Genomic DNA, 21495 nt, shown 5'->3' with positions numbered 1-21495 from the left:
TTTATACATAAGTTTTACAAAACTAAGTCAACTGATTTTGAGGACTAATATGAGTTTTTGGCCCCTTTAACAAACCTACTAACCCCCCAATCTCGTGTGTTCATGAGCGTGTTTGTAGTCAAAGACCGGCTCTGGTAGCAATGGAAACTCAAAAGTTTTGGTATCAAATTAAAAAAAAGAGGTCTCATTTTCAGAAGCGTCAACATTTACATAATACAGACCGGAAGAAAAATCCCCCAGCCATTCTCTCACTCTCTCTTTGCCTCTATGTTGAAACAAAGAACATTCCCGTCACTAACCTAACTCAAAACTACAGACCCAAAACAAAACAACAACAAAAAGAAAACAGATAATCGAGATCACAAGACTTCTCCTCCAGCTCATTCTTGAGCCATGTTTCTTCCATACAATGAACATTCCTTGTCTGCTTTTTTTATCCCTTCTTGTACACGGCACTTTTTTCAAAAAAGAACATCAACTGTTCCTCTCCTTCGTGTATTGAGCTTAACCCGGCTTTTAAGCATCGTGTTAGATATCTAGAAAACACAATCGATGAGAGCTTTGACGGAAAATCATTTGAACCATTTATAATTTTCAATATGATTTGATTATCTTCTTAGTTCTTACCTTCACTGTTTAGATCACAGTTCAGATCAACTGAAAAATTGGGGCTTCTTGTCTGGTTTTGAGGTAACTGGTGTTCTCCTCCTGTGCCGCCACTAGGGTTTTGTGAATATGCAGCAGCGTTCATCAGTGGCTGACTACGGTTCAGATACATCTCCAAGCTAGATGATCCCACTCCTGGAGCCTTTTTGGTCTTAAACAATCTTCTCCTCGCAAAGAAAACACATACATTAGTATCCCCCCGATCTTTTGGAAATAACCACTAAGTATTTGTGGATCGTTTCTTCGAAGTACCTACCTCTCGTTCCGCTTTTCACGATATCTTTGCAACGACACTTTTCTGTTCGCCTGACCCTCCGCATCTTCAGAAAGACCAACACACACACACACAAGAACTACTATGGTTAACACTTCACAGGATTTTCAGTTCATAATATCAAGCAGAAGAAGCAAGTCAAATTTATCTGCCTAAAGTGAACACGAAGACGCATAGCATGTAAAGTGAAAGCAGGTGTTTAAGCATCATTAGAAATAACTGGTTTCTATATCTTTAAGGTAATGCGAGAGCACTGTTTTGTACCAGAATCACGAGAAGCATTTGCCTTCTCAAGGCCATAATGAGGATGCTCCACCATCTTTTCTGCAAAATGGAATCACAGTTTCATCAAATTATCTATTTGTTTGAAACTTGATTCTAGAAATAGAAAATTGGATTCAAACTAGATAAACATCTGGCGCAAAAAGGTGCAAAGATGTACAACATCTGTCAGAAAAGCAGGTCCATTCACTTTTCCAGTTTGATAACACACATGGAAACAAAATCATTTCAAGTTTGAAACATCCATCTATCAACTGACAAAAGCTTTGGTACCTTTACTCACGGGCCTGGAAATCATTCGACTAGAAGGAAAAACACCACTGTCAGGAAAATCAATAGGATTGGCTGCAAAGTGCATGATTGACCGAGCCTGCAAAACAATGTACAGAGAGAGAGATGCATAATCAAAAAAACATGCCATCAAGGTTTTCCATTTTTTAGGCAGGACACAATAATGTTACCTTTTCAGGTGGTACACCATCATATATGTTAACTTTTCCACTATAGAATATCGTCATTTGCCCAGCCAGCGCACTTGTTTCTGCTGGGCTTCTGCTGCAAATATTACAGACAACAACATTGGAGTAGCAAATTGGTTTATATGACAAGAAGCACATCATAGCGAGACCCATATATATTAAGCTTTGGTTTATACAGTAAATGGACTAACCTAAAACTCATGTTCCTAAAACAGATAAACATTCCAATGATGAAAGCTAGTCATTTCAGAAAAAAAACAAGAAGATCTGGAAACACCAACACAAAAGATACAAAATAAAGCCCCTATATAATCACGAAACTCTCTCATGGAAAGGATGTGATTTTAAAATATAAGCAAAGTACTCTGTGACCAACTTCGCCATTAAACACATAGTTTCTATTTTTTCAGGGAAATGATATTAAACCAACTAAACAACATTACAAGCGGAGAAAGGTAGACCTGGGAGAGAGTGTTATGTGGGTGTCTTTGTCGGCTAGATAGTGAGCAGAGCCACCAGAAAACTCAGGTGATCTGGGGGAATCTCTCCTGAGGCAAGGGCCATCATCTTCCTGAAAAGGAATCTGGCCACAAGCTCCGAGGTCGTTGCTTGGCTCAGTCGACGGTGTTGTGACCTGTCAACATAAAAAAATCAGCACACCAAAACCAAAGGGACGGGAAAGAGAAGCGAAATCGAAGTAGAAAACAGCTCACGCGAGAGGGAATTGGAGGGTGAGAAACGAGGATCTTGCGGAGGATGCCGGCGCCGGAGTCGTCGCCGGGCTCAAAGAGAGCTTTGAGGGAGAGAACTTGCTGGATCGCCTGGGATTTGTTCCAAGAAGGTCTTCGCATTCCTGTTACGACACGTGTCAGCCGCCATTCTCGGGGAAAGAGAAATAAAGAAAAGAGGAAAAAGCTCTCCGAGAGAAATTCAAAAACTAATTAACAAAAAATCAGAGAGGAAATGAGAGAACCTTTCTCCTTGAGGAATTTGCGGCAATCCTCGCGCGTCAGCTGAGAAATGTCCTCTTCCGTCAGCAGCTTCAGTGGCTTCTCCAGTATTGACTTCGCCGAAGACACTCCTCCTTCCATCTCCTTCCGCCTTAAACCACCTTCGCCGCCGGGGACAGAGAGCAGTGGCGTTTTTGGTATAAATAATTGAGAGAGCGTGAGAGAGAGAGAGAGAAGAGAAGAAAGAGAAAAAAGAGTGATGAGGGTCTAATAGTGAGTCTATGGGCTTCGAGTTTGGGGGAATGGTTAGCGAAGCTCCCTAGACTGCCACGTCGGATTTGTATCTTTTCTATGTATGCTTATAACCTAATCATGGCTTCCTAACTTGAGTATTTTCTTCTATAATCCCAATTATTATTGTTGGTTTCTTTATTTTATTAACACGATAACCGAACCTAATCTAAACACAAAAAAAAAGCTTAATAAGGTTGTATTCAGTCTATAGTTTGAAGTAATTTGATTTTTAATGAATGTTAGATGACTTTTATGAATTAGAGAATTTGATATGATTTTTGTCAACTACTTTAAAATTTTAGCTAAACCAATAAAATTTGAATTTGTATTATTTTAACTAAAAATTCATATTTAAACATTCTAAAAGTAACTTGAAAATTCTAAATTTACAACTTAATATGTCAGTGAATTTCAAAGTGCTTTATGAAATATTAAATTTTAATAACAATAGATTTTAAATAAACTTTAAAAATTCTTGTTTGAATAACAATAGACTTATCATAAAGGATTTGAACGGTAAGTGATAGAATATGCTTCCACTATTCTTGTGTATTATGTTTCTGTTGATAGCAATCCATGTATTATAGGAATATCACCTCACGTTTGTAACGGTATCAAATCTATGTATCTCTGTAATCATTGTGAATAATCAAGAGAGTTATTCAAACTTACATGTAGAGCATGATTTTCTTTGATCTTCCTTTTCATTCAAAATTTTTTTTATCGTCATCTTTCAATTATTCTTCTACAATCGATCTCTTATGGCTACGGTTGAAAGAGCTTTTGGAGTGGCGAATATCAAAAGCACATTCCACTAGTGCTTCATCTTGATGTTTTTAACTACGACACATGGAGAGAACTTTTTATCACCCATTGCTTCACGTTTGATCTCTTAGGTCATGTCGTTTTTGACGAGTCACATTTTTAGGTGCGCAGAAGCAATCTTCTAATTTAACCTCTTATGAATTTCTTGACTGTGCACCTTCTCCTATTTTTCAATCCATCCTCCAAACAGAGTTCATTCCAAATGTGCCAAACACTACTTCTTCTCATTCATCTACAACGGTTCCTATCACTCAAGCTGTTCCTCAGATTGCTTCTCCACCAAGAATGATAACTCGAGGACAGCTAGGGATCGTTAAACCAAGAAAGATCTTCACTCTTTATGCTTCCTCTACCTCTCGCATTTTTACTACTCACCAAAAAGCCATATCTGATCCCAATTGGAAACCTTAGATGGCGGAAGAGTATGATGCACAAGTTATCAATAAGACTTGGAGGTTGGTTTCTCGACCAATAGATGCTAACGTTATTAACTCTCTGTGGTTGTATAAGTTGAACATGATGCAGATGGGAATCCGACAAGGCACAAATCAAGGCTGGTGGCAAATGGAATAACACATGAGGAAGGGATAGACTATGATGAGACATTTAGCCCCGTCGTCAAGCCTGCTACGATACAAACGGTTCTCAATGTTGCTCTAAGCCACATATGGGAGATGAAGCAGTTAGACGTGAAGAACACCTTTCTACACGGCTCCATATCAGAGGACATTTACATGCATTAGCCACCAGGATTTGTCGACAAGAACTATCCTCACTATGTTTGCAAGTTGGAGAAGGCATTTGACGGGCTCAAACAGGATCCGAGGGCGTGGAATGCACGGTTCAGCAACTTCATCTTGCACCTTGGATTTATCACAACAAGAACAGATGCTTCTCTGTTCATTTACAACCGTACGGAGAGATGGCATACCTGCTTCTATACATAGACGACATCATCTTGACAGGCTCCATTTCTAGTTTGCTGCAACGAATCACTACAAGCCTGAAACAAGAATTCCCGATGTCATATATGGGAAAGCTCAAATATTTTTTGGGCATAAAGGTAGATTACAACAAAGCTGGTATGTTCCTATCACAAAAGCATTACGCAACAGAGATAATAAAGAGAGCTGGAATGACAGGATGCAAACATCTTTCAACTCCAGCTGATGTCAATTCAAAACTATCGGCAGAAGGAGGAGACAAAATCGCAAATTCGAAGCACTACAGAAGCCTGGCTGGAGCACTGCAATATCTTACTTTCACCAGACCAGATATAGCTTATGCTGTCCAACAGATTTCTTGTTCATACACGACCCGCGATCAGAACACCTCAATGCGCTAAAACGCATCATACGCTACGTGCAAGGTACTGTCGATCACGAACTTCAAATGTATAAGTCAAAAATAGACACAATTACTGCCTATTTAGATGCGGACTGGGCCGCTTGTCCTGATACAAGACGATCAACATCAGGCTACTGCGTCTACTTGGGAGACAACCTCATCTCTTGGTCCTCCAAACGGCAGCAGATTGTCTCACGCTCAAGTGCAGAGGCTGAATATCGAGGAGTAGCTAACACGGTAGCTGAGGCGTGCTGGATCAAAAACATGTTGCTCAAGCTTCATCACCCAATGTCCCGAGCTACATTAGTCTTCTATGACAACATTAGCTCTATATACTTGTATGCGAACCCCATCAAACATCAACGCACCAAGCATGTGGAGTTAGACCTTCAGAGAGAAGGTAGCACTTGGTCAGGTTAAGGTCCTCCATGTTCCGACATCTTACTAATATGCTGACATCTTCACGAAAGGCTTACCTTCCTCACTATTCTTTGACTTTAGAACCAGTCTATCCGTCCGACAACCTACCGCTTACACTGAGAGAGGGTGATAGAATATGCCTCCACTATTCTTGCGTATTCTGTTTCTGTTGATAACAATCCTTGTATTGTAGGAATATCACCTCATGTTGTAACGGTGTCGACTATATGTATCTCTGTAATCATTGTGAATAATCAAGAGAGTTATTCAAACTTACAGTAAGAGCTGTGATTTTATTTTTTGGCTGTATAAATATTGTTGTGATTTTTTTTGCTTTGGGTTTAGATTTTTAATTTTTAAAAGTCTTTAAATTTTGGTTGTAGGTATTTGTCTCTACAGAGTAATTATAAAGACATGAATTTAAAAAGTGCCGTGAATTTAAAAAAAAATGGCTATGAGCTTTAAAAAAAATACAAATCAAGATTGATGTAGATTTAAGACTATATGTATAATTGTGGCGGTGGAGAACATCTACAGCAATAGCCAATCACACCATTTAATACAAATCGTTTCAAATCTACTTTTATTCAAAAGTGAAGTTTAAAAAAAACACTTTAAAATATAAGATAATTTCTTTTATAAAAAATAACAATTCAAATCTCGTATTTAAAAAAAATTAGAATGGTATAAGAAAATCACACCAAATTTTTTAGTTATCTAAAATCATCCAAAATTCTACTTAAATATATCACTTCAAATTTGAAATTAAATACACCCCTATAAGTATTTTACTCGATTTGAGTTACAAAATACTCAAACTGATCATGTATATTGTATTTTAAAATTTTGTATAATCTATATCCAATCTAATTTCTAGTAGATATCCTAAAATTTGAAAATATAATTTGTAGACCTGTTAATATCCAAAATAAGTATTCCTAATTTAAATTATATCTCATTTTTATTTTAATCCAACAATGAAAATATATGAATATGTGACATTATTAACTGAATATTAACGGATCTAATTGGGTTTTAAACAAAATTACATGTAGTTAAACTCTCCCAAACATATATAAAACCTGACTAGATCTATAAGCTGAATCGTCAAATTCAAAGAAAAAATCCGAAAGTGAATGAATACCTAAACTTTTTTTTTAATACATAAACCTCATTGTTTAACTTTAAACAACTGCGTCAAACAGAGAATAAACTAAAGGTCGCAATTTATGTTTAATTTGGAGAATAGTAGCACGAGTGAAAAAAAGAGAAACAGCACAAAAGGAACAGGAAAATAGATTATTTTGATAGACTATTTCTGTATCAAAAGAACAGACAGGAAATACTGTTGTTGTTTTTTACTTTAGCATTCGGATCGGACTTCCTATGTAGTAACGCACGTTTGATTACTTTATTTTCTCGTGAGAGAATGTCTATTGCAATAATTGCCGTCGAATATGGAGGATATATTATTTGGTCGTCTATATCGTATAACTTAACACAAAGTTAGTAGATCATTTATATATGGCCTCGTTTGTAGATTTGCTACTCCAATATGCGACTGGACGCAGGTAGTATGTCGTAGATCGTGTGATATTTAAATGAACAGGACCATGGTATTTTGGTCAAACGGGTAATAGATTGTTTCCATTGGGGGCGTCTACTCTTCTAATGAAAGTTAATTTAACATCGTTTAAATTTCGTTTTAGAAAAATGTACGGCTCTTAATATCCATCACCTCCTAACCACTAAAAAAAAAACATGCAGCGAATATTTTTTTTTTTTAAAACAAAACTTTGAGAATACGGAGGAAACTTTTTTTTTTCTTCGGAAAAGACTATTATAAAACGATCAAAATTACAAAGCAGGTCATTACACCAAACACTAGAGATCAAAGCCGGCGGACAATAAAAAAGTCTTTGAAGATACACAATTCAATATTGGAACGCTAAGCAAAAGAGATGAATCCAAACCAATAAACTCAGCTGAAACAACAAAAGAAAAATGAAGAAAGGACGATGAAATCGGACTTCTCACGACACCCTCGCTACAGTATGTCATCTCGCTGTCAAAGCCATGAGTTCTCTCGGAAACATCCAAACTCCGCTTTACCAGAAGGACTGTGGACATTATTAACCAATTTCGATCGGAAGACGACGGTAAAGTTCCAGCTAGCCATTTCTCAACACTCAAAACTTATCTTTATCATCTGCTTGTTCAGTTTCTCTAACTCTTCTTATATATTTTCAGGATTTCGTCTACGAGGAAGAGCTCCAGAGATTTCTTGAGAGTGGTGCACTCTCAGAGCTAAGCGTCGCCTTCTCTCGTGAAGGTCCAACCAAAGAATATGCACAGCACAAGATGATGGACAAGGTAATGAGCTTAGTAACCAGATCTTTGTGTAGTTTCTCAGATTCTTGAGCTTTCAGTTATTCGCAATGCAGGCTTCTGATATCTGGAACATCAGAACATGATCTCTCAAGGAGCTTATGTATATGTTTGTGGTGACGCCAAAGGCATGGTAAGAAACGTTCACAGATCTCTTCACACAATAGCTCAAGAACAGGTTTGTATGAGACACCCAAAATCTTAGTAAATAAGTTGTATAGATATGAATTCAATTTGAGCTCTTCTGAAACCAGCCAGATATAACTGAAACTGATCTCACATAGAAGAGTAACAGTGAAGTCTTAATGCTTTTCTTCTCTTCTTCTGTATATAACTTGAAAAAAATAAGCTAATGTTTAATCATTTTTTTATTAAGAATCTTTAATTAAGAGACTAGCATTAGAGCACATAAATATTCAAATCTCTTAACTAAGTGTCTTAACTAACATTTACTATTTAAAAAGTACTTAAGAGATCTTAAACGGGTCTTTGGGTTAATGATGCTCTTATTAATTTAGTTAAGTATGTTTTTTAATAGGGCGTCAGTTTGCGTTCATATCCATTGTGATAACCCGCCTTCGCGATAAGAATGGTCAAGACAGAAGATTGGTCGAACATCTACTTGGTGGTGGAATCGCAGGTGATAAAGATCGGTCGGGAAATTTTGAAGAACGTGGTGGTCGAAGAAATAATCGTGAGTGAACTATGAGTCGACAAAGTTGCTCGACCATAATTAGAAGATGTCTTAGATTGATCAGACAGATGTTTTGGAAGCATAACATTTTTGGAAGCACGACATTTCCGAAGCACAACGTTTCTTCAGCACAAAGTAATCCGCAAAACTTCGTATCAGCGGAATATTAAAAAATCATAATATTCCGAGAGAGAGAGATAGAAGTAGAAAAAAAATCAAGTGATTCCGAGATTTCAAGAGTTTTCGAGAATTTTCGAGATCACTTACTACACCAGTTTTGAGTCGTCGCCTAGAGGAGTTTCTGTTTGAGTTGAGAGTTGTTCAAGGGAAGACTTTGAGGTCAGTTGGGAGAGGAGGCTACTTGAGAAGAACAAGAAAGGGTTTTGGTCGAGGATTCGGGCAAGGGTCAAAGCCACAACGAACCAAACACTGTAAGTCAATTGCTGACTTGTTTTCATGCAGGTTCCCGTTACTTGGAAGTTGGATCATGGCAGGAGGCCGGGTCTAACTGCGTAACGGTTTGATTAGTTAATAGTCGTGGTTTGGTTGATTGAGCTGATAGCATGATTAGTTATTGCTTGGGAATCGTAGTAGCATGCTAATGGTTAGGCTGCTTGTTTTGTTAGCGAATGCGAACCCTTAGATAATATCGCTAGATTGTGGATAGATAGGTATTCTGGAATCTATCTTGGGTTGATTGCTAGGTTGTTAGATTGCAGGCGTTGATAATTATTGCTATTGCGTTATTATTTGTTTGCATGTAGGGATTGTGATGATGTTATTGGTCAGTACTATGGAATTTAGTTATTGTAGACTGAATTTCAAGTACGCATTATTATGGTTGAGTTAGTAGAGGATTTAGGCCATATAGACCGAATTCCTAGTTAGTGTTGTACTAAGGGTCCTAGGCTATATAGGCTGGATTCTTGGTACTAGTGTTATTGTCGAGCTGTGTCGATAGCTTGTCTGATCAGCAATGCTAGGATGATACGCTGCAAGGAAAGTTACGTAAGCATGTCCCTACGCGGCTTAGCAGAGTGGTTGCATAAAGCATGCTCTGTACAGGGAGGTTGCTAGGAAGCATGCTTCGTCATGTGGTATCCTTGGTGGGTGCTGCATGTTAGCTTGCGGCAAGGAAGGTTGCTAAAGTATATCCCCACGCGGCTGGACAGAGAGGTTGCATAAAGCATGCTCTGTACGGAGAGGTTGTTAGAAAGCATGCTCCGTCATGTGATACCTTATTGGAGTTACATGTCAGTAGTTTGGATGTTATAGCCCGTGTGCCTCTGTGGCTGTGGCTGCGAGTTAGGTGTTCCGGGTCGAGAATGTGAGGAGAAAGCTCAAATGTGTTGTTCAGTGTACAAGTGTAGAGTCTTAGCATATATTATATTATTATGCTAATGGTGGATTATATTCCACTGCTTATCTTATTTATGTTTATGTTCTTGTTGAGTAACTCGGGTTACTACGGGAGAATTCTTGAGTGATGATTATTATTGTTGTTGTGTTATTATTCGGTGAACTTCTCGTCTTAGATTGTTTGGGGTTGGGATGGCGAGGGGTTGTATTTGTTAGTTAGGACCCTGGCTCACTAAGTGACATTAGGTTACTCATTAAACTCATCTATCGTTGCAGAAAACTTTAGTGGGAGATCGGGTAGCGTGGAAGCTGGACGTTAGGAGCATCGAAAGTACTTTTGCCTTTCCTTTTGTAAGACGGTACTAGTTAAAGTCTTTTGACTTGATATTGACACTAGGTCTGGATCCAATTGTAATATTTTATTTGTAACAAATTTTTATTATATTCAATAAAAATGATGTTTTATATTCATTACAATGGTTCTCTGATAAATAGACTTGTCTAGTCTAAACACAACATTAGGTTTAGGTACGGGTTGAAAAGCCTTAGGCCGCGATCTAAAGGAACCGTTAACTCATAGTACGGGTTGCAAAGCCTTAAGCCATGATTTAACGGGACATGTTAGTGGATGAACTGGTCAAAGTTGCGAATTAAGTTCTGTGACTTTGACTGGATTGTCCCTAGCCCGTCATGTAGTGCTTCCGGACCATGGTGTTGGGTTGGACGGTCAGTCATGTTCTTGTTTGATTGTTGGCTGGCCGGTTGGCCTTTCATCTCCAACCCTTGGTGTGGGTCGTCCGTCATTGATTGTTGGCCGATGGATCGATCTATGCCTAGGACGGTTCGGGGTGTTACATCCATACCCTCGTGTCAGGATCATAATAACAGGTAAAATTTAAGTTTTTTTTGTATAATCCCTTAAAAAAATTTGAAAGTGTCATTTGCTAACACTTTAAACCTTGAAATTTTCACTAACATTTTTAACCTTCAAAGTGACAACATCTAAAGAAGAAAGTTGACCAGCTAAATAGGTAAAAAAAGATGTGTCAGTTTTTTTTTTAAAAAAAAAATTAATTAATAAAATAAAAAAAAATTAATAAAATTGGAAAAGTTAACAAAAAACTCATAAAATTAAAAAAAAATCGGATTTTTTTAAATCAGAAAATTAAATAAAGATCTAGAAAATTAAATAATAAAAATTAACTAAAAATTCAAAAAAAAGATCAAATTGAAATGTAGAAAAACTAAAAAAATCATAAATTTCAAAAAAATCCGAAAATTCAAAAAAAAGTTTTTTGTCATTTTCAACTATAAATTCGGAAATTATCATTGGAGATATGCCAACAACCTTCATTGTTAATGGTTATGTGAAAAACCGTCATTGTCAATTATGATATATATATTTTTTTAAAAAAAATTGTAATTTAATTTTTTTTTTGAAATTTTGAAATTTCTAATTTTTTTTAATTTTATGAATTAATATTTTATTTCTGTATTTTAATTTAATCTTAGTTATGTTTTTGAATTATTAGTTATTTTTATTTAATTTAATTTTCTAAATTTTTATTTTTTCTGATCTTTGATTTAATATCTGATTTTTTTTGTTTTCTGAATTTTTTATTTAATTTTATGAATTTTTAATTAATTTTCATTTAATTTTCTGAATTTGTTTTATATGTTTTATTTTTTGATTAAATAATTCTTTTTTGAGAAGAAAACCTGACACATTATCTTTTTACTAGTACAACTGGTCGACTTTTTATTTTGGAGGTTTTTTTTCTGATATAAATGTCACTTTGAAAACTAAAAGTGAGTGAAAAAACTTCAAAGTTTAAAGTGTTATAGTAAGTGACACTTTCAAAGTTTTTCTGCGATTTTCCCTTTAATTAACTGGATCTTTTGTATTGGACTAGCATATGTGTATCGCAATCTGAAATTAACTGCTCTCAAAACCTATTTTTTTATTTTTTCATAAGCAAATATTATTTATTTATACAAAACCATTTTTCGTTGGCCTATAATAATACATAATAATAGAGACAAAGATGACAAGAAAAAATGTTTTATGTTGTAAATCCTTAACAAGAAAAATGAGAAATAGAATTGTCACTTTGTCATTACTGGAAGAAATAAGTTGAGGATGAGAAGATCTAAAAGAAAACAAAACAGAGTGGAAATAGGGAAGAGTCGTTATCTCAGAAATGGATCCACGTTGGTAACATGTCCTTTAATAAGGATGCATCTGCAATTTCTTAATAATAATTATTAATATGGGTGATCCAGTCCCGGTCGACGTCTGGATTGTAACTTGTAAGGAGCAGAATACACTAGAGCACGAAAAATCAGACCCACCCACCCAAGGTTAATGGCCGAAATTCAGATATGGGTTACCAGTATTGCTATGACTTTGTTTCAAGTGAGATTCAAACTCATGACAGATTAATTTGTACTCCTTTTTCAAGATGATTCGTCAAGTTTATTGGCATTTTACCAAATCAAGAAGATGTATAAGTTCAAATAAAATAATCGGTAGGTACCATGGATGGTATTAAACTTATTACTCGGACTATAGTACATTAAAAACTCTATAAATTAATAATCACGACATATTAATAAATTTCATTGGTTTAAAATTTGACTGGTTCAAAATATGATATAAATCGATATAATAAAATAACAGTTTTAGAAATATTATGTAAATATATGGTTCATTTAAATCAGAAATTAATAAGTAGAAACAAAACATTGTATTGTTTGTTTTATATTCACAATGAAATTATCTCTATATCTGTTAACACTTCAATATATATTGATAATATTTAGTAAAATTATATTTAAAACTAAATCTAAATTCTATGAAACACATTTTATATACACAAATAATATAAGGAAAATAGTATGAAATTCAAATTTCTAAAATTTAATTAATGTATATAAAAATGAATATTTTTTAATTATAAGGTAATATATTCGAATAAAAATATTAAAATGAAACTTTTTATAAACTAATAAATATATAAATTTATAGATTTTACTGTATATAGATAATTGTTAAGATAAAATAAAAACAGGAATCTGCATGATATGAAAACATGAAATAAGTGCATGTTTAATCAACAGTACTATTAATGTCTCAAAATAATGTTTTATTGAACAACAAAGCATGAGTAATAGTTGAGTACAATATATTGGTTCATAAACCCTAATTCTAACTGCATGTTTCTATAATCGAAAGTGAATATATTTATAAATTTTTCTTTAGCAGAAGTTTTCCATTTTACGTAGAAGTGTGAAGAAAATGTGACCTTTGGACCGGCAAACGTTTAATCAAGAGAAGAAGACTGGCTTCATGCTCTAAGCATGAGGACTTGCTTCATGGATTAATTATTCCAACAATAATAAAAGTCATGAAAACCTAAAACCGAGTTGTTAGAGCATCCGCAATAGTGAGGCTCACCATGGAGTCCTTAGGCTTATTTTTTTTTTTAATAGTTAAGGATCCTAATCCAATATTTAAGTCCAATGGTGAGTCTCACTTTTGGAATCCTTATTACTAAAAAAATTATATTTTTTAAAAAAAGTGAAATTAATTTTTTTTATTTATAACATGATTTAATAGAAATTTTAAAAGTGGTTTCTATAAGTTATTTTTTTAATTTTTTTTTCAATTTTCTATAGCAATTCTAATCTTTTAATGAGTTTTAAAAGTGATTTCTATAAGCTATTTTTTGTTTGATTTTTCTTTTCAAGTTTCTATAGCAACTCTAATCTTTAAATGAGTTTTAAAAGTGGTTTCTATAAGTTATTTTTTTTATTTTTTTTTCAAGTTTCTATAGCAATTCTAATCTTTTAATCAATTTAAAAAGTGGTTTTTATAAGTTTTTTTTTTAATTTTAAGTTTCTATAGCAATTCTAATCTTTTAATGAATTTTAAAAGTGGTTTCTGTAAGTGATCGGAAGACGTTAGCTCCGATGATGATAGGAAAAGAGCTTACCACGTCATTAAGAATTTTCTCCTTAAAACATCTTAATTAGGACTGCTCCTTACCAAACTGAGCTTTGTTAATATTATTTTATTCTAATTAGTCTAGGATTATGTGGTAAGGACCCTCAAAATATACCGTTGCCGGTGGTCTTACAATCTTATCTAGCAAATAGCTTCGTATCTTAGTGAAATCAAGGTTAAATGACAGAAAATACATTGTGACAAAAATATGTTCACAACATGGTCCATAGATGATGGATAGCTAATTACATCTTAATATTCTATATGGATAATGAGCATATGCATAATGTATTACAATGGAAATGAAAAACTACTCATGTAACTAAAATATATCTTTTTCTTTTTCCTTTTTGACATCTACGAAGTCGATTGGTTTTTTCACCTAAATAATTATGAATAGTGAATTAGTGATCGAAAATTGTACAGGTTTTGTTTCTGCAGATGAGGGGTCGCGAGTGCGTGGGTCGGGTACAAAGGATGAGTCAGTGAGTCAGGAGCTGGTTCCCTTTTTTTTTGAGCAACGAGTTGATTCCCTCTTTGTAAGGATATTCATCCTCCATTAGCGGGCCTAGTCAAATCATAAGCCCATTTACATCTTATTGGTTCTTTTCAAGTTAAATCATGGCCTAATCTTTGTTTAATTGATCTTAGTCGTTCTCACGATTCGATGAAAACAAGTAGACAACTTTGGACAGCAGAAATACGATCAAGGGCCTAAAATAATACCTTATGATCAACCATTTAAACAACTAAAACAGTATCAAGTCAACAACCCATGTTCCAAGTACTTACATACCCTACATATATACACATAGTCAAACTTTGTTCAAAAGTTTTTTGGACTTTATCAATAAATTTAACAAAACATAGTCAGTTTTGATATGTAAGAACCTGTGTTAAGTTCGTGAATTTTCCAACTCAAAACTAATTATCAACAAGTAAACTCATCATCCGTGTTTCTACATACTGTATGATTTTTATTCTGACATTCTATGCAGAATTCCTAACACACGGTCTTAAAATGTTAGAGCTTTTATTACTTGTGGAATAATTATATACTATTTTCTGACGTAAGTATTCATATCTTTTAGATATTCTGTCAATTCTCTTACATAAAACTTTCCGGCTTAAATCATACAGATTAAAAAGATCATATTCTATTAACATAAAATCATCATCAAATTAGTATCCAAATCAAAAACTATTAAACGCAAATGCAAATGACCAGTTTTCGTTTCAAATTGCTACCTTCTCCTAGTTTTCTTAATCTACGTGAATGAGTATCACGTTACATATTTGTTCAGATCAAATTGTTAAGTGGCGGTAGGAAGGAATTTTTTTTTTTGCTGACCGTTGTATATTTTTCTGTTTTGCTTTCTCTTTGTTCTATTTTGAGTTTCAGATTTTATTTTGGCGTATACAGAAGAAAATTCGTTTGTTGCCAATTGCAAATGTAATGAGTTTGGGAGATCCTTTGATAAGTAATGATAACATTGAAATTGCAAGTTTCAAATTGCAAATTGCCGTAATTTATTGCAAATATTTTGGCATATACAGAAGAAAAGTCTTGACTTCAAAATCTAGTTGCAAATTGTGCCTTTTGTAATTTATTGACCAAAGCTGTTTTAAAAAAATGTTTTTGTCAACAAATATGTTTTATTTATTTTTGGATTAATATAAACCGAAGATATAAAGTAATAGTCGAAAATAAACAGAAGATATGCATAATTTTTTTAATAAATTCAACCAAATTGAAAATAAAAAATCATCTTATATAAGAAAACAGAAGATGTAGTATTTTAGGTCACATAGTTTCTATTAAAACTGAAGTACAATTTTTAGCTACCATACAAAAATCATATTAGCTCCATTCCATCAATTATATATTTGATTATGTACATTAATATATAAAATATATAACATTTCTAAAAAACCTTAATAATTATAAAGATATTAGTAATTAATGAATTTAAACTGTAAATTTAAATTTTACTTTTAATTATAACAAAATTTGTTTAGAAAATATAAAAATCTTGCTAAATTTTTAAAATATTTTTTAAATTAATGAAATGATTAATTTCATAATTAATAATTTAATTTTACATAAAATTTTATTACAAAACAAATAAATAAAATTCTATGCTATTTTAATAAATTTTATAATTATAGTTTATATTATATTAAAGTTGTACATTTATAAAATAAAAAATTATCAACACGGATGTTCTAGTCAAAAATTTTAGTAGCATTTAAGATGTGATATTCCTATAAACAAATTTTTTTTTGTAACTGGCTTTCTTAATTTAAAATGCAAAAGAAATAAAATGTTTACAAGAGCACAAAGCACTAGTTTTGGAACCCCTGGCCCAGTAACTCATATCATAACAACCCAAAACCCCCTTGATCTTAGTCTAAAGCGTGGCCCCATTGGCAGTTTAAGCCCAATAATAACTCAGCCCTCGTCTTGAATCGGAGGAGAAGAAGTGACCCCATCTTCCTCCCACCTATCTGATCCATAGTTGCATCATCTCCGATGATCGTCTCTGGTTTTCTCCTCTGAAGCTCGAAATCTTGTTCCTAATCTGGTGATCAATGATGGTGAACAGTGCATCCGATGATCTGAAGTTGTTTGTTGGATGAATAAATTCACGGTGATCCAATGGTTAAATTGTTGGATGAATACTACTCTTGAGCTCATACGGTATCCTCGTTTGTATACTACTAATGAAAATTAGACTTGATCCTTTTTATTTGTCAAAATTATGCTAGATTCAAAAAAATAAATTATATATATATATATAATTATGCTAGATTCTAAATAGTTATATATCCATCTCGGATTTGTTGTGCATGTCTCGTATACGGTATATCCGGGTGCGATCATGCATGCTAGATGATGTGACAAAACAAATAGTGAAGCGTGACTCCAAAATATATCAAAAATCTGAAGCTAATAACATACCAACATCACACAAAAAATTCTAATAAAATAATAGGACTGCAACCTACAAAGGAAAAGAAACATGAAAAGGTTTGCCAAAATGAACGAAAATCTGAGCAGTGATTTCCGTAAAATATTTTTTTTTTGCCTACAGCCTGAGCCCCCACTCGTAACAGCACACCCATTGGGGTGCTCTTAGATTCTCAACTATTTAAGTAATATTCGTTTTTTGTATTCTGATGCAGCATATAAATAAAACATCTGAAAAATAAATCACACGTAACTCAAATCACCAGGAATCTCTCCAAAGTTTAGAAAGAAAAAAAAAACCTAATCGCATTTCCGGTCGACGCGAGGCTCCTCTAACCACCTTCGGTTTGGTTTGTGTTTCTTTATCGACTAGTTTGCATGTGTTTGTTCTTGGTGTTGAATAACTTTGATCGGAGTTCTAGATACTGATGTTTGTTTGGTTTTGGAGGCACCTAATCTACGGTGGTGATCGTCCGACTTGTCTCTGGGAAGGGAGGCTTTCAGCTTCTGCTTCGCCGGCTTATGCTTCCGAGAGGTGGTGGCTTCTTCAGCATCTATCGTCAGCTTTGTCCCTCGGATTTATCCTGATCTTGTCGATTTATGAATATGTGCTTCATCCGCTACTCTGCCTCTCGAGCTAATATATGTGTCGCATGCTTGTATGTCGGTGATGGATGATATGGTAGGCATTTAATTTCTGGTGATTTCGTAGATCTGTGTGGGTATTGTTGCTCGTTGTTGAGCTTTAGTTTAAAGCTTCTTTGGTTGTTTTCGGTGTTTGGGCTTTTGTAGTTTCGGTGTTTGAGCTTGGTCTATGTTAGACCTCGTTTTCTCTAATTATATTACAGATGGCAAAAGAAAAAAATAGAACATTTGATTGTCGTGTCTAAATGTTATTTATTTTATAATTAATAGATGTATCAAGATACAACATCTATATACTAAATTGTTCATTAAATATTTTATAATAACATTTTAGTGCTATTAGTTAAAAAGACAAGGGCAAAATTTATATGACACAATAAAATAATTATTATGTTCGAATAAATATGTTCAAAAATATATTTATAACAAAAATATTATTATAAATAAATCTGATTTTACGATTATGGCAGAAAAACTTAATTCCGTGGAAATTTTGATTCTGTAGATTCAATGGGAAAAATAATTTTGCGTTTTTTGGAAAAAATGTGTCTTTGCAATTTTGACGAAAACTTGATTTGTCATTCTGCTGAAAAAAATCTGATTTTGCGGTTTTAGTGAAAAAATTTAATTTTATAAATTTGGCGGAAAATTAAATTTTGAAATTTTGCGGTTTTTATAAGAAAACATAATTTGTCGTTTTGGGAGAAATTTTGATTTTTAATTTTTGGATGGAAATCCTAATTTTTCGGTTTTGGAAAAATTCAATTTAACATTTCTAGCAAGAAACGTCGACTTTGTGATTTTGGTATAAAAGTTTTAGTGGTTTTGGAAAATTTACGATTTTGAATTTTGGACAAGAAAATTTGATTTTGGATTTTGACAGGAATACAAGCACAGTAGTGTAACTAAATAAAAATTATATATATACCTTGTTTTAAGTTTCATCACTAAAAAGTCAGTTTTTTTTTTGAGCAATACTAAAAAGTCAATTTTATAGGATGTTTCCGTTAGACCATTATTCAGAATCTAATTTTTATGAACTTGAAAGGATGAACAGCCATTGGGGTCAATGGTGACTATAGTCTGATTCAACTCGTGGAAATGAGTTATACGTTTTACAATTTTCTACAATACCATATAATTTTATTTTATAACTAACTCATTAGCTTTTTATATATTTTTACTTTAGCTAATAGGTAAACCAAGAAATGTTTAATTATCCGGTTTAATTAACACATGATTTGAGCATCTATTTCAAACTGATGTTTTTAGTTGGGGTGGGGGGAGGGCTTAGAGGTCAAGTTTTAGACTTTAAATGGTAACAACCGCACCGCACCGCACCGCAGTTAACAGTAACAAAAATCAATGGGTTAATATAATGGATAGTAATCTCACTAAAGTGTTACTGAAGAGTTAAAACAAGAGTAAATAACTAAATACAGTCAAATAGAAAGAAAACAAAAGAAAGACAATAGAAATTTGTATTTAATAACTGGATTCCAAAGCTTCATGTGTCTATTCAATACACTGTTCACACTCTCTCTGTCTAAGTTTTTTTGAACTTAAGACCAAATGAATAACCCCAAATCCCAAACACACAAGCATAAACCCCAAAAAACTCTCTCCAGTTAAAAGGAACGAAAACAACAAATAGCCACACACTTGTCTCTGCTAACGTTCGCATTCTCGCCGGTTCTTGCTAATGGGCGCTCTCCGTCGCCGCCGACGCTTTATTCTCGCTGCACTCGCCACATTTGCTCTCCTCCACCTCTTCTTGGCCGTCTCCACAGTTTCCGCGGGTAAGAACACAATAATCTCATACTAAGTATTGAAAGAATGATTTTTTTTTTTGCTTTAAAAAAGAGTATTGAAAGACTTATTTTCTTGCGACATGAACATGAAATTTCTTGATTTTCTGAGGTATTTTCATACAAATCTCAGTAAAATTTGGTTTTATTAATTAAATAAGCTAGTTACCTTTTTAAGCTCAATCCTTAATTGATTTTTGATGTTTAATAAAGAGCGAATTAAATCGAGTGTTAATCCAGGTGGATGGCTTGGTCAAAGAACCGGGTCGGATTTTCACGGTCATTTTACGGGGAATAAGCGGTTTGGCGGACCTGGTTCATCACCACCGACGTGTAGATCGAAGTGTGGGAAATGTCAGCCGTGTAAACCTGTTCATGTACCGATACAACCCGGTATGAGCATTCCATTAGAGTATTATCCTGAAGCTTGGCGGTGTAAGTGTGGCGACAAGATTTTCATGCCGTAGATTGTTAAAGAGTGTTTTAGTGCTTTTTGTTTTGTTTTTCTCATTTCTCTCACTTCAGTTTCGCTGATTAATTAGTGTAATCAAACTTTTGTGTTAATAATTTAATATTAAAATGTTAGTCTCTAGGAAGGCAACTTTCGCTGTGATATTACCGAGAAAGAAAGAAAGTCCTCATCTCTTTTTACCTAATGACACTTGGTCCATCGTAGAAGAAATCTTATAGGCGTGTACTTTAGGGAGTGTTTTGTTTTGCTATCTTCTATTTTTGTTATACGAAAATAAAAGTGTTATATACAAACCAGTTTGATCAAGAAAATAATATACAAACCAGTAACATAAAACGACAAATGCTCTAGACAACTATGAATGGTAAAATATCATAATAATCTAAAGAGAAAAAGAGCAAACATTTTAAATTAAATAACTAAACTTTTAAATGTTACAATATTAAAGTAGCAGAAATGTAGTTCTTTTTTAACGTAAATTTTATTATAAAGTTTGTACTAGTAAAATGTAGCATAATCAGAATTTTAAAGCAAACACCTGAAATGTGGATTACCATTTGTCAACTATTGAAGTATCTTTTTGGAATGAGTTAACTCGAACTAGCAGAATTTGTAAATTAAATCATTGTTTCACTTTTTTATAGGGCAGTCAGTTTATTAATTTTATTGTTTTACAGTAGTATATACGAAACAAAATGTTGCAAATACGAGTATTTGAATTTTTTTAGACCATAGAAACAAAATTGGCATGAAGTTTTGTTGTTTTCATCATTTTACGTTATCAGCAAATTAAGTGATTTGTCCCTTATTTTCGAACAAATCTCTCTTAACAAAACAAAACCAGTACTTTATTTGTGTGGTTAATAGTTATGCATGATTGTTTGGACCCACAGGTTTTGTCCCTCGACAGCCATATATATTTAATTATTGCTCTTTGATGATAATTTTGTAAATTTATATCGTACTTGCACGTGTAAATTTACAGCAGGACCATTTACTATAGAAAAACCATGAAGCATATATAAAATAGTGTAGTAACGTTGTAAAAAGTAGTAAAAAAGCATTTATGATTTGGAGTTTTTCCTAATTTCACTACAAAGCCGCATATGTACTCGTGTCGTACTGCATACTCTGTTCCTTACATACAAGTTTGCAATATCTGCATTAATATCCTTATTTTCTTATTTTCCTAATGAGAAGTCCCGATAAATTTATACTTTTGATTTTAGTGTTTGGAAAAGTATCCGACTGGTCTTAGATATAAAATTATTTTGAAAATTTAACTTCAGAGATGGAGGGAAAATAATGCGTTGTAGATGTCTAAAAGAGTGTAGTTATTACAAACAATAATAATTATTTTTTGACACAGTTACAAACAATAATTGTAAATGTTAAAGAATTATGGTTTCTTTATAGATATGGTGGCGTTTTTCTGAACAATAATATGGTGGTGGTTTTGACGCATAGAACTCCATAGATTAGGAAAAGAGAGTTTGTAGCGTTTTGGTCACCAAGCGTGTTTGTATATATACATCAAACACTAGCCTATTCGAAATAAAAGATATGTTTCGTCTTCTTTTTTTTTTTTTGAACATTAATGTTTCGTTTTTCTTGT

At 33.5% G+C, this 21495-nt stretch overlaps 2 protein-coding genes and 1 long non-coding RNA gene across 4 annotated transcripts; 2 read left to right on the top strand and 1 right to left on the bottom strand.

Moving 5' to 3' along the window:
* Positions 1–141: 141 nt before the first annotated feature.
* LOC103871821 (protein TIFY 4B) lies at positions 142–3026 on the bottom strand. Of its 2 annotated transcripts, none has more exons than XM_009150128.3 (9): positions 2675–3026; positions 2415–2554; positions 2163–2335; positions 1684–1777; positions 1496–1592; positions 1205–1264; positions 923–986; positions 628–827; positions 142–536 (listed from the first exon to the last, which is right to left on the bottom strand). In XM_009150128.3, the coding sequence occupies exons 1-9, from the start codon at positions 2790–2792 to the stop codon at positions 529–531; spliced, it is 954 nt and encodes a 317-aa protein (XP_009148376.1). In that variant the 5' UTR covers positions 2793–3026; the 3' UTR covers positions 142–528. The 2 variants fall into 2 exon arrangements, with proteins under 2 accessions (XP_009148376.1, XP_009148382.1); XM_009150134.3 differs by having other exon boundaries at positions 1684–1774.
* Positions 3027–3331: 305 nt separating this feature from the next.
* LOC117132030 lies at positions 3332–12999 on the top strand. Its single transcript, XR_004455420.1, has 2 exons — positions 3332–7696; positions 7788–12999. It is a non-coding gene; the product is annotated as an uncharacterized LOC117132030 (long non-coding RNA).
* Positions 13000–17238: 4239 nt separating this feature from the next.
* Positions 17239–20021, top strand: LOC103871800 (EPIDERMAL PATTERNING FACTOR-like protein 4). Its single transcript, XM_009150109.2, has 2 exons — positions 17239–19399; positions 19649–20021. The coding sequence occupies exons 1-2, from the start codon at positions 19303–19305 to the stop codon at positions 19873–19875; spliced, it is 324 nt and encodes a 107-aa protein (XP_009148357.1). The 5' UTR covers positions 17239–19302; the 3' UTR covers positions 19876–20021.
* The last annotated feature ends 1474 nt before the right edge of the window (positions 20022–21495 follow it).

Source organism: Brassica rapa, chromosome A01 (assembly GCF_000309985.2).
Source record: "Brassica rapa cultivar Chiifu-401-42 chromosome A01, CAAS_Brap_v3.01, whole genome shotgun sequence".
NCBI classification, from domain to species: domain Eukaryota; kingdom Viridiplantae; phylum Streptophyta; class Magnoliopsida; order Brassicales; family Brassicaceae; genus Brassica; species Brassica rapa.
The sequence above is the reverse complement of the archived record's forward strand: the minus strand, read 5'-3'. Positions and strand labels throughout refer to the sequence as shown.

Bases quoted from the DNA above. Each gene is read 5' to 3' on its own strand.
- LOC103871821 (XM_009150128.3), bottom strand. From the start codon at position 2,792: ATGGAAGGAGGAGTGTCTTCGGCGAAGTCAATACTGGAGAAGCCACTG. The intron at 1,265-1,495 runs GTACCAAAGCTT...TCCATTTTGCAG, and splicing joins TTCCAGGCCCGTGAGTAAAG to AAAAGATGGTGGAGCATCCT. The intron at 987-1,204 runs GTACAAAACAGT...GTCTTTCTGAAG, and splicing joins AAATGCTTCTCGTGATTCTG to ATGCGGAGGGTCAGGCGAAC.
- LOC103871800 (XM_009150109.2), top strand. From the start codon at position 19,303: ATGGGCGCTCTCCGTCGCCGCCGACGCTTTATTCTCGCTGCACTCGCC. The intron at 19,400-19,648 runs GTAAGAACACAA...GTGTTAATCCAG, and splicing joins CGTCTCCACAGTTTCCGCGG to GTGGATGGCTTGGTCAAAGA.